Below are 12,032 nucleotides of genomic sequence, written 5' to 3'. Positions count from 1 at the left end.
TAAAATGACGACTCAAAATTAATTTACAAAAAGAATTGATGATAAGGAACATCATTAGGCTAAATACACCCTATAATTATGATCTAAATAGGCTACTACACTTTCCGTAGATACATAAGTCCTAAAATGTAGAGTAGATTGATAGGTTGAAAATGCTTGTTTTGAGCATATTTTTTTCATTATAAATGAGCATTAGAATTTGAGTGAACATTTTAACTGGTGAAGACTAACATACTGTTATCAGTATCTTTTCTCTCCCTCTTTTGCAAAGACACTCAAGCTGACATGAACTCCGCAAGTTTATGCATGCTAATTGGATCAATGATCCATGTTATCAAGCATTATTTTTTTTATAGCTGAAAGCAAGGGAATCTGAGATCTGTAGAAAATCTCATGGTAATTTCTATTAAGGACAAATATTTAAAAAAAATCGTTTCCCGCTATTCCATGAATAATCCCATATATTTCAATGAGGAGACATCCACTTAACGTACATCCGCTAGGGGGCAGAAGCACAAATCCTGTGCTGCCTCGCGCACTCGCCCTCTTCTTCTCGGTTTATCATCTTCCTTCACTTCCTCTACGAAATCATGGCGGTCCACGGCCCGGTCGTGAAAATCCACCCGGTGGTTTTGGCATCGATTGCGGACTCATACGAGCGTAGGAATGAGGGAGCAAGTCGTGTGATCGGAACATTATTAGGTGGGTCGTGTAAATTCTCTTTGTAAATTCCAAATAGTTGTTTTTAATAAAGACAACACAAGCGTTATTTCGTCTTGTGAAGCATGTGTTGTAGTCGAGCAGGATGGCTGGAGTCAGTGGAGTGGGTGAGAGAGAGAGAGAGAGAGAGAGATTAAAAAGTTAATCGAACAACATCACTTAACTGGTTTAATTTGTGTGTCACACAGGAACAACAGACAAGCATTCAGTTGATGTCACCAACTGCTTCTCTGTTCCTCACAATGAGTCTGAAGATGAGGTGAGATACACATCATCATACTCACCCCTTAGAGAAATAGTGACGTACCCTTGGTATACCATGATGCTTTGAAATGCCATTTACCCGAGAAGTTACTTAGAGACCATGGTATTTGCAAAAAATGTTTTCTATAACCCCAAATTTGGACATGTACCATGATTTTATTGGATGTGCTTTATTGGACATATGAATGTCATTGTACATCAAATCCAAAAACAACAAGCTAACACAATACCTAAAAGTGACATCATTGTCATTTACAAAAAATGTCTGTGTTATAGGTGGCTGTTGACATGGAGTTCGCCAAGAACATGTATGAGCTCCATAAGAAGGTTTCACCGAGTGAAGTCATTGTTGGATGGTATGTGGCCGCTCTTGTTGTTAATGAATTTCTAAGGTTTTTAAATATCTGAGGTTTTCTAAATATTTGATTTTATATTCGTCTTAAAATGCAAACTGGTGCTCCGTCCCAATTCACATATTCTGCGTAACAAAATTGATAAATATAGTGTATGTGTATAAATATTATATGTAAAAACTAGTATAGATAGTTTTATATCTATACGCACATCCGGGAACTTAAAGGGTTAGTTCACCCAAAAATGAAAATTAAGTCATTAATTACTCACCCCCATGCTGTACCAACCCCGTAAGACCTTCGTTCGTCTTCGGAACACAAATGAAGATATTTTTGATTAAATTTGAGAGCTGTATAACTACCACATTGGCTCCTAAAGGACTGCCTCTTGACGGCCCAGAAAGTCAATGAAGAAAATGTTTAAATATCCCAAGTGACTACCGTGGCTCAACTATATGTTTATCAAGCGACGCGAATACTTTTTGTGCGAAAAAACAAACAAAAATAACGAGTTTATTCGACTATTTCTTTTCTTCCTTGTAGGCCAGAACGAGACTTCCTTAGATTTCCACGACGCATGCGCGAGAATTGCGATCTGAAGTGGTGTAAGCTGATGTGAGCAGATCGCAAATCTCGCGCATGCGTCGTGGAAATCTAAGGAAGTCTCGTTCTGGCCTACAAGGAAGAAAAGAAATAGTCGAATAAACTTGTTATTTTTGTTTGTTTTTTCGCACAAAAAGTATTCGCGTCGCTTGATAAACATATAGTTGAGCCACGGTAGTCACTTGGGATATTTAAACATTTTCTTCATTGACTTTCTGGGCCGTCAAGAGGCAGTCCTTTAGGAGCCAATGTGGTAGTTATACAGCTCTCAAATTTAATCAAAAATATCTTTATTTGTGTTCCGAAGACGAACGAAGGTCTTACGGGGTTGGTACAGCATGGGGGTGAGTAATTAATGACTTAATTTTCATTTTTGGGTGAACTAACCCTTTAACTGTCAATTTTGTCCCCGCCCCCTTTTGGGGGAAACAAACTAGACTCCCCATAGACTTCAATACAAAATAACGGCAAAAACCATCGCCGGTTGTGCGTATACAATTTGATGAGGATTCGAAATTGAACTACAAAAAGTGTTTAAAGAACTACAAACATGGCAGATGTGGGATATCAGCAGTTGAGTATAGAGAAGTTTAACTTCAGTTTAATTATTTAACCTGATGAAAAGATTTTTATTCAATGTTATTGCATCATTATGTGAACGCATGAGGAGAGTTCTATGCATGAAAAACACATGACTGGTGCTACTACATTTCTCAATGTGCTACTACATCCGATACGGTAGTAAATTAAATTGAATGTGGAAGATTTACCAGATGATTGACAGGGAAGTTTTAAGTTTAACTAAGCAATGGAGCGAAGTAGTATCTACTAAAGCTTCATGGCATGCAGCAATAAGTGTTTGTTTTTTCTGCAGGTATGCCACAGGATTTGACATCACAGAGCATTCAGTTCTGATCCATGAGTATTACAGCCGAGAGGCTCCAAACCCCATTCACCTCACCGTGGACACGGCACTGCAGAGCAACAAATTGAACATCCGTGCCTACGTCAGGTATCTTAGTCACCTGGACTAAGGTTGATTATTTTTTGCTGCTGACCTGACATACTCTGCTGCATTAAGTTTTTATTTGTTGTTTGTGCTGTTAGTTCACAGATGGGCGTCCCAGGGAAGACCGTTGGCGTCATGTTCACCCCACTGTCAGTCAAGTACATTTACTATGACACAGAGCGCATTGGAGGTCAGGTTTTTTTCTCCACTTATAAACATTTTGCATGTTTTAAGAATTGCTTTTTTACTTTTGCGCACATTCTTCTAATGGATTACACACATCTCTCTATAGTTGAACTTCTACAGAGGACCCGGGCATCTCCCAGTCGCACCAACGGACTGACCACAGACCTGGCCCAGGTAGCCAGTGCGGCAGGACGCGTACAAGAAATGCTTTCCACAGTGCTCGCTTACATAGAAGATGTGCTGGTGAGTGTCTCTTTGGGACAATGCATTTTCAATAATCTGGCCTCAGTTTTTTTTTATAAATGTATATGAAATGAATACACAGGGTTTTGGTTTTCCTAAAAAAGAGCACGCATGAATGAGAAAGTAAAAGTGCAAAACATGTTTAATGTTAAATAGAATTATTAAGCAAAATAAACCACGGAAAAGATATCAATGTGTCAAATACTTGCATACATATATACATATATGTATATGAAGAGTTTAGATGCAAAAGCCTCTAAGTGCCATTTGAAATTTTCTTCTAGAATGGTCATTTTTATCAAGCTTGTATATTTAAGTTCAGTGATTTCACTTAAATGGCAATGATGATTACCTATTAATTGTTATTTAAGTGAAATTACTGAACTTAAATATACAAGCTTGATAAAAATGATCATTAAAGAAGAAAATTTCAAATGGCATTTAGAGGCTTTTGTATCTGAACTCTTCATATGTATAATGTAATGTATGTATGTGTACTAGTTTACCAGTATTGTTTTATGACTGCAACATAATTTTTTTTCTAGTCTGGTAAAGTGATGGCAGATAACAGCGTTGGTCGTTTCCTCATGGATCTTGTGAACAAAGTGCCCAAGATCTCAGCAGAAGACTTTGAGAGCATGCTGAACTCCAACATTAATGTGAGTGACATTCAGTAAAATATGATATTATGTTTAAATTGCTTTAATATCAGGGTTCCCACAGTCATAACAATTCTAGAAATATTTAATGTGCTAGTTCACAAAGTCAGAAAATGGTCTTTAAAGGCTAATTCACACTGCACAGACAGACTCTGACTAATCTAGACAGTGACCAGATTACAGTATGTCAGTTCTCAGACATCCTGTGACCCGACAAATGCAGAATCAACATATTCATTAGTTAAAACAAGTGCCGACCAGCGGCAACAGACAGCGACGGGTGCTACACTGATCTGACAAAGAGAAGTATTTGGGAGTGCAGTGTGAATTGGGCTTAATAATGGTCTTCCTAAATTAAAATGATTTAAAAATAACTATCAAATATAACTGGTAAATTCAAAAAAGTAGGAACTGGCTTTCAGATTAAATTAAAGTTATGTGCCTGTGCTTCTTTCTTTGCAGGATCTGTTGATGGTGACCTACCTGGCAAATCTCACTCAAGCTCAGATCGCGCTTAATGAGAAACTAGTTGTTCTGTGATCTGAAATTAAAATGAATAAAAATATTTGCCATTCCTACAATGTGTGATGAGTTGTTTAAAACAGTGCTTGGATATCTGAGAGCTTGTGAGAAAAAATATATATACATAAATAAGAATAAAAACAAAAAGTAAGTGTGAAGCTATAGTAATTGTATCATTTTTTTTAAACCCTTTTGTGCTTTTCTCTTTTAATGTATACCCAGGATGTTGAGGTCTCCAGAGACGCCAGACAATAAAACATATGATTTTGTGACAACGCATTTTTTTTAAACAAATGTAACCCACTTTATTATGAATGTTTTTACTCTAATATATTTTTAAGTAGGTTTACATAGTAAATGACGTATGTAAAACTTAATTGGAAAAATATCCAGATTTCTCATTTTTATTCATGGAGATAACATGGACAATGTGCTGTGGTTTAATGGAAAATTGCTGCCATCACCTGGAGAGCGAACGCTTTTAAAGGATAAGCAGAAACCTGACAGTAATACACACACGTTCACAAGTGGTCAACAACCACATTGACCCGTTGACGGGCTACGTAACGCGCGTGCTTGTCTGACGTCATCAGGAAGACCGCAGATGGAAAGATGGCTACGTTTCGCTGTTCGCGAGACCCGTGCGGCTTTATTTGTCTAATTTTAACTTATTTCAGCGTCTTCTACGCCGACTATGTTGTGATTCAGTATGTACTGATCCCCGCGTACTCTGAAAGGTGAGTACGTTACCGTATGAACGAAGCTTTAAAGAGCCAGCGTTTGCTTCACGTAAAGGCAGCCGCCGCTCATGATATCTTCGTTTTTTAATTGTAGTTTTTAAGAATCACTCATTGCATCCGCCGTTCAGAAGAACAGGTCGTGCTTATTATCAGCGTTCTGACGTTTTTTTCCTATCAGCGAAAAGTGTTTACAGTGCGTTTAACTACTAGCAACTAACGTTAGTATGTTCAGTCTCTAGTGTTACACTACTATAGTCTAAGGTTTCAGCAGGTTATCTCACCTGAAATTAACAAGCCAAATAAGACTCTAATGTGTTATAATATATAACTTACCACTCTCCCGTGTCTTTTTTGACGTGTACCTTGGTATTTAAATAGTTTGTAGCGACCACCTGTTCCCATTTTGCTATATACTGGATAAAAACGTCAAAGATGACAGATAAAAAAAATAAAAAAAAAACTTCCGAATGCTTTGAATACAGTAAAATACATTTAAATGGATAGTTCGCCCAAAAATGAAACTTATGTCATCATTTACTCACCCACATGTCGCCCCAAACCTGTATGAATTTCTTTCAGCTGAATGCAAAAGTAGGTATTTTGAAGAATGTTGCTGTTGGTAGTTGGTGGACCCCATTGTATTTTTATTTATTTATTTATTTTATTTTATTTTTACAATAAATACTATGGACTTCCATGGTATTTACTATTGGAAGTCAATGGGGCCCATGTTAACTGTTTGGTTACCCATATTCTTCAACATATGTATCTGCTTTTTTTGTTTAGCAGAAGAAAGAAATTCATACAGGTTTAGAACAACTTGAGGGTGAGTAAATGATGACAGAATTTTTATTTTTGGGTCACCTATCCTTTTTATGTTTGTGTTTTCTAGCAAAGGAGCATAACCTAGTCACTAGATTTGCTACTTGAAGAAAATTTTGCATAAAATGTGATTTTACCTACTAGTCTTTAATATTTAGCCTAGTTCGTTATCTTTAGTAGACTGAAATTACATTGTATGTATCAAACATGGAGAAATCGAGTGGCAATAGTTCCAATTAAAAGCTTATTAGTGATTTAAAGTATGTCGTGTGTCGTCATTCAGTGTTACTGCAAATATGATTTCCAACTAATGTAAATCAATATTTACATGGTGTAATAGTAGTACATTCAGCTCAAAAAACAAATATATTCTTATTACAGTTTTTTTTGTGCTTATCTGTCAAAATTATGTGTACTCCATCACACAATGTAAAGAAATTGTTTGTTTATTGACAATTTTTCTTAATTTTAGGATGCACTACTGTACACTCAAAGCGCTTTATATTAGGAGCTAGCAAACACCAAGAAACAAAATTACTGCATTTATACATATGTGATATGCAAAATATTTTGTTGTGGCTATGGTTTTAATGCGTATTATGGGTATTTTAGCATGTAAAATATATATTTTCTTTGTGTTTAGTGTATGGTGCACTCTCCATGGATCTGTGTTCAATATTATTCTTTTACTACTGCTGGCATGCCATTCAAAAGCAGTGTTCTCCGACCCTGGTGAGTTTCATGAAACTTGACATTGCTTGGTCTTATTTAATAGAGCCGATACGTTGTTTTCTCGGTTTCATTAATACACCATAGACTGAAATTGTGTTTTAACCCTATAAAGTCTCCTGTATCATATCTCATATACAGATATCTGAGATATCTGTATCTCAACTTCACTCTAAATCCTGCAAAACCTTTAAAAAAATTTTTTAGATTGTTTAGGCGTTACAGAGTTAAACAGTCTAAACTTTTATAATTTACCCTTACAGGAATGGTTCCTCTACCTGAGACAGCCATTGACTTCTCTGACTTGAGGTCCCAGTCCAACCGTCTAAATGACAGAGTGAGTGTCGCTGATCTGTCTACTACTATAGTTATATTTAAGTTACTAATACGTTAACTTATAGCTGATGTGATAGCGATAACTCTTTATATTTGAAAGCCAGTAACCGATATATTGGCTGAGTGTGTATTCTGTTTCATTGCTTGCCTCACAGTGCATTTTCTCTGTGACATGTCTGATCAGGGCTGTGAGGGCTGGACAGTGTGCAGTCGCTGTGAGACGTATCGGCCTCCTCGAGCCCATCACTGCAGAGTTTGTCAGCGCTGCATCAGGAGAATGGACCATCACTGCCCGTGGTTAGTCTGTACTCATTCTCCATTGACCAGTGTTATCAACTTTACTATATATGTATCTGCTGTTTCTAGCTGCCTATAAAATATCTTAAGTGTATGCAACATATTTGAGCTATACAAAATGCCATGTGTAATGGATCCTACTTTATATTAAGTGTCTTTAAAGAGGACCTATGATGCACTTTTATAAAGTCTTGATCTTGAGTCTTGAGTTTAGCTTTTCATGCTTGAACGCTCAAAAAACACCACATTTTTAATATATTATGTTATTGCAGCACCTCTCTTCGCAATCTCTCAGTAACGATCTGTTTAGTTACGATCTCTATGAAGCCCCTCCTTCCAAAAAAACACAATGTGCTCTGATTGGGCAGCAGGACCAGTGTGTTGTGATTGGTCAACTGATATGAGTGTGTTTTGGACACGTCATGCCATAACCATGAGTTTAACCCTCTATCCATACCACCAATCAACATGGTCAAAATAACATTGCGCCTAAGATTTTTTTTTTTTCAGTACAATAGTAGTTAATAGTATTTATGTACTTTATAACATCTAATATAAAGTGTGACTGTTACAGTTTTTGTCATGTCTCTGATTAATGCATTTGCATATGTGCTTGCTCTTTTACAGGATCAATAACTGTGTTGGAGAGCTCAATCAGAAATACTTCATTCAGTTCCTCTTCTACACAGGTGAGTTTTAAGAACAATGGTGTCCAAACCTGCTCCTGGAGGGCCACTGTCCTGCAGATTTCATCTCCAATCCCACTTAACTCTTTCCCTACCGTTGACGGAATTTTCCCATTTAAGCAGCACTTTGCAAGATTGCAATAACTCTGAAGCTATTCAGTTAAGGTAAAAAAACAGAATAGAGCTGCTTTAATGAGAAAAGGCTTCCCCAGCATTGAAGGATTTTTACGGCTTTCTGTGTTTTCACTGTTAAATGGTCGGGGGCGCAATCTGCTCTATGTTTTGAATCTGATCTGGATGTAGTTTTTGATAAAAATGCGGTTTCTCCGCTTTTTAGTTAAAACTTTGTTTCTTATATGAAACCTGCCCATGTTCAGATGTTGATATAAAAGCAGAGTTTTAAGCAGAGTTTCTGTTGATATATTTAGTTTAGATATTCATACTACAAAATATTCTGGGTTCCTTGAAACTTTTTGTAAAAAATGATTTTAAAAAGTCTGTCGCTGGCTTTTTTTTTTTCCTCCCAAAAAAAAAAAAAAAAAAAATTGGGGAAAAGGGTACTAAACCAGAGCCTCTTTCACACAGAGCGTTGATCCCAAAGTATTGATGGAATTTGATGCACACACAGATTCCAGAAAATCACTGGCAGTGTCACTGTGAATGAATTAAACGAACCCAGGACAAATCCCTGGACACATAATCAGTGTGTTTTTCAGAATCTCTGTGTGAAAGGGGCTCAGGGGTGTCAAAAGTTGCTCCTGGAGAGCCACTGTCCTGCAGAGTTTAGCTCCAACCCCAGTTAAACACTCCTGAACCAGCTAATCAAGGTCTTACTAGAAATATTAGAAATGTCCATGGACCATAGACCTTATTTAGCTGGTTCAGCTGTGTTTAATTAGGGTTGAAGCTAAACTGCAGGACAGTAGCCCTCCGGAAGCCCTGTTGGATTTTATTTTCAGTCTTTTCATCTGACTTTCCATTTCTCTCCTCTAATGCCACATGTCTGTAGGCATGGCCAGCTTGTATTCCATGGCGCTGGTGGTGTCAGCATGGGTGTGGAGAATAAGGAGTGAAAGAGAGGGAGATGAAGATAAAGAAGGAGAAGAATCTCCCAGCAAACATCTTATTGTGTAAGTTACAATGTACACTATAATGGTTATCAATCAAATATATTAAGTACTGTTGTTAGCTTTTCGCTTATCTCACTCTGTTCTTGGTCATTTGTTCTGAAGGGCACATTATATCATTCTGCTGGTGGAGTCAATACTTTTTGGAGTGTTTGTCTTGGTGATATTTTATGACCAGGTATGCTTCAACATTATATAACTTCAGTGGGACCATATATTTTGGACCATATGTTGACAACATTGTAGTCAGAGTAGACTAACATTTTTATGATGTGTTCACACACAGCCACAGTGTTGTACTTACATAATTTACAGTGTTTGCATAGGAAGGCTGGAATAATATTATTCATAGGGATAGTTCACCTTAAAATGAAAATCATTTACACAACCTCATGCCGTTCCAAACCTGTATGCATAATTTTCCGTTGCAGAACACAAAAGAAGATGTTTTGATGATGTGTGAATACTGCTAACCAAAATGTTTGGCATCCAGTGTAGACAGCCTCGCTGATTATAATGGGTTTTAAATGCTTTTAATGCGTTTTCGCATTTCTCTTTTCTGGTGTAGAGATGGTGTAAAACTCAACACTATTCTCTTTTGGCTTTCTAAACACATTTTTGTCAAGTCTTATGTAATCTTATGTAATGTCTTAAGTCTTATGTAATGGTTGAAATTGAAAGGATTTTGGATGTGGTGATCTGTCATTCAAATTAAATGACCCATCATTGATCAGCTCTACCAAACTTGATTGTCTTTTTTTTCCATGAATAAACAAACACTGTTAAATTGTCTTGATTGATATTGTGAAGCCGCTTTGATACAATCTGTATTGTGAAAAGTGCTATATAAATATATTTGACTCATCTGTTTCTCTTGTTTTTGTCCTAAGCTGGTGTCCATTATAACAGATGAGACCCCTATCGAGCAGATGAGGAACAGACTAATGAAAGACAAACTCAACAACACCCACCCGACACACATTACACACACAAGAAAGCCAAAAATTGCATTGCTGAGGGAGGTTTTTGGACGTGGTGAGTTTAACTTTTTTCATCTAGGGGGTATTCCAGAAAGCAAGGTTAACTTACTGTCACATATACCCTGAACTCTCAGCTGATTAACCCTAATATTGCTTACTCTGGATATGTCGGTTTCAAAACTCCTGTGAAGAGTTAGTTCAATCAACCTCCTATTGGTAACCCAGGGTTAACTTCAGATATCGTCGTCAATGGATAACCTTAAAGGACAAGTTTGGTATTTTACAATTAAAGCCCTGTTTTAAGATCGTTTCTGATTAAATAGAATGGTTAAGATTGTTTTTTAGACAAATGCTGCTGTCCCGAGAATTTTCAGATTCTGTTTGTAGCACCCCCACACCTCTACAATGGTAGCATAGGTGCACAGGAACAATCCTTCATAAAACGCATAAAAACTTGAGTTTACAAAGACGTGAAACTCACCGAGTGGTCTAGGGAGTTCATTGATATGCTCACACAAAAATCGCTGTAAAAGATGCTTTCCAACAGGTGTTTTACCATTCGTTGTAAAACTGTAGACCTATTTTTCCGAACGCCTCACAACCGTACAATCTTCCGTTGAGAGCTTGAATAATAGACACTCCAGCCCAGTTGGTGGCGATAATGCACCTTTGCCAATTGCAAGCAAACCACTTGTATAGTGTAGTGTATTGTATAGTGTAAAAAATGTAATTTATTCTTGTGTGGGGAAAAGCTGAATTTTCAGCATCATTCCTCCAGTCTTCAGTCACATGATCCTTCAGAAATCATTTGATTTGATGATTATAAATTTGATCAATTTAATGACTCCTTGCTGAGTAGAAGAATGCATTTTTAATACTTTTATTAAAATTAAACTTTTGAGTGGTAGTGCATATAATGGTGAATGTTTTTCCATTTGTATTTCTCTCATATTTACAGGTTCTATACTATGTTGGCTGTTCCCGCTCCATTCATCCCCCCCTTCTGTTGGCAGCATCAGTTATTCAGCACTTCCTGATTACAATGTGTAACACTAATCAGTTTTTCATCGGTTCCTTTGAACTTTCCATCAGTATTTCATCGTGTGTAGGACACTGAATATTATGTTACTGAGGTACAAATTTCAGCTATGAACGAAGAGTGCTTCTCTCTGTGTGAGTGTTTTTGTACACTGACTTTTGCTTAATGCTTCTCTATCTCTCTCACACACACACACTCAGATACAAATACGTTACAAAAGGGACCTCCTTTACAAACCTGGATCTTTTTCCTTTCTGTGTTTCATATAACCTCGGATAATTAATGGATTTCATTTTAATTTAATCATACATTTAATTGTGTGTTTTGGAGTACATGGACTGTACTCCATTTTACTTAAGGATTGTATATAAAGATGTATTTTATAACTTTCTGACAAAAGTGTTGCATTTTCAGGGTACTGGACTACTTGTTGAAGTGCTTGTTTTTATTTGTTTAAATGTTTTTGCTGTTTTATGGACAGCGTGAGGGATGTGTGTACATAACAGATGAACTTGTATATTGATAATGTTTACATTGATATTTATTGTAATTTAACTGTGGTTGTGTGTGTCTTTATGCTGCTCTTACTTATGTGAAGTAACAGACATCTTTTCATATTCTGGATTTTTATTTATTTATTTGCTTTAAAATAAGTTTAAGTGAAAATAACACGTAGATCATTGTGTTTTATTCAGGAAATCAACAATAACAATAGAG

The 12,032-nt window shown here is 36.6% G+C and overlaps 2 protein-coding genes across 2 annotated transcripts; both read left to right on the top strand.

Annotated features, from left to right (window-relative positions):
• The first annotated feature begins 543 nt into the window (after positions 1–543).
• Positions 544–4,618, top strand: eif3f (eukaryotic translation initiation factor 3, subunit F). Its single transcript, XM_039651864.2, has 8 exons — positions 544–702; positions 909–979; positions 1,261–1,340; positions 2,815–2,952; positions 3,048–3,139; positions 3,242–3,378; positions 3,924–4,037; positions 4,500–4,618. Exons 1-8 carry the CDS (start codon positions 591–593, stop codon positions 4,575–4,577), a joined length of 822 nt encoding a protein of 273 aa, XP_039507798.1. The 5' UTR covers positions 544–590; the 3' UTR covers positions 4,578–4,618.
• Positions 4,619–5,133: 515 nt separating this feature from the next.
• On the top strand, positions 5,134–11,932 carry LOC120463071 (palmitoyltransferase ZDHHC3). Its single transcript, XM_039651862.2, has 9 exons — positions 5,134–5,296; positions 6,765–6,853; positions 7,114–7,187; positions 7,371–7,483; positions 8,111–8,172; positions 9,179–9,299; positions 9,402–9,474; positions 10,187–10,331; positions 11,235–11,932. Exons 1-9 carry the CDS (start codon positions 5,172–5,174, stop codon positions 11,324–11,326), a joined length of 894 nt encoding a protein of 297 aa, XP_039507796.2. The 5' UTR covers positions 5,134–5,171; the 3' UTR covers positions 11,327–11,932.
• Positions 11,933–12,032: the final 100 nt, after the last annotated feature.

The sequence above is a fragment of the Pimephales promelas genome, chromosome 6, assembly GCF_988280905.1.
Source record: "Pimephales promelas chromosome 6, fPimPro1.hap1.1, whole genome shotgun sequence".
NCBI lineage: Eukaryota > Metazoa > Chordata > Actinopteri > Cypriniformes > Leuciscidae > Pimephales > Pimephales promelas.
The sequence above is the reverse complement of the archived record's forward strand: the minus strand, read 5'-3'. Positions and strand labels throughout refer to the sequence as shown.

Coding starts and splice junctions, on each gene's coding strand:
- LOC120463071 (XM_039651862.2), top strand. CDS start 5,172: ATGGCTACGTTTCGCTGTTCGCGAGACCCGTGCGGCTTTATTTGTCTA. Junction 7,188..7,370: donor CCAACCGTCTAAATGACAGA/GTGAGTGTCGCT, acceptor ATGTCTGATCAG/GGCTGTGAGGGCTGGACAGT. Junction 7,484..8,110: donor ATGGACCATCACTGCCCGTG/GTTAGTCTGTAC, acceptor GCTCTTTTACAG/GATCAATAACTGTGTTGGAG.
- eif3f (XM_039651864.2), top strand. CDS start 591: ATGGCGGTCCACGGCCCGGTCGTGAAAATCCACCCGGTGGTTTTGGCA. Junction 1,341..2,814: donor AGTGAAGTCATTGTTGGATG/GTATGTGGCCGC, acceptor TTTTTTCTGCAG/GTATGCCACAGGATTTGACA. Junction 3,140..3,241: donor TGACACAGAGCGCATTGGAG/GTCAGGTTTTTT, acceptor ATCTCTCTATAG/TTGAACTTCTACAGAGGACC.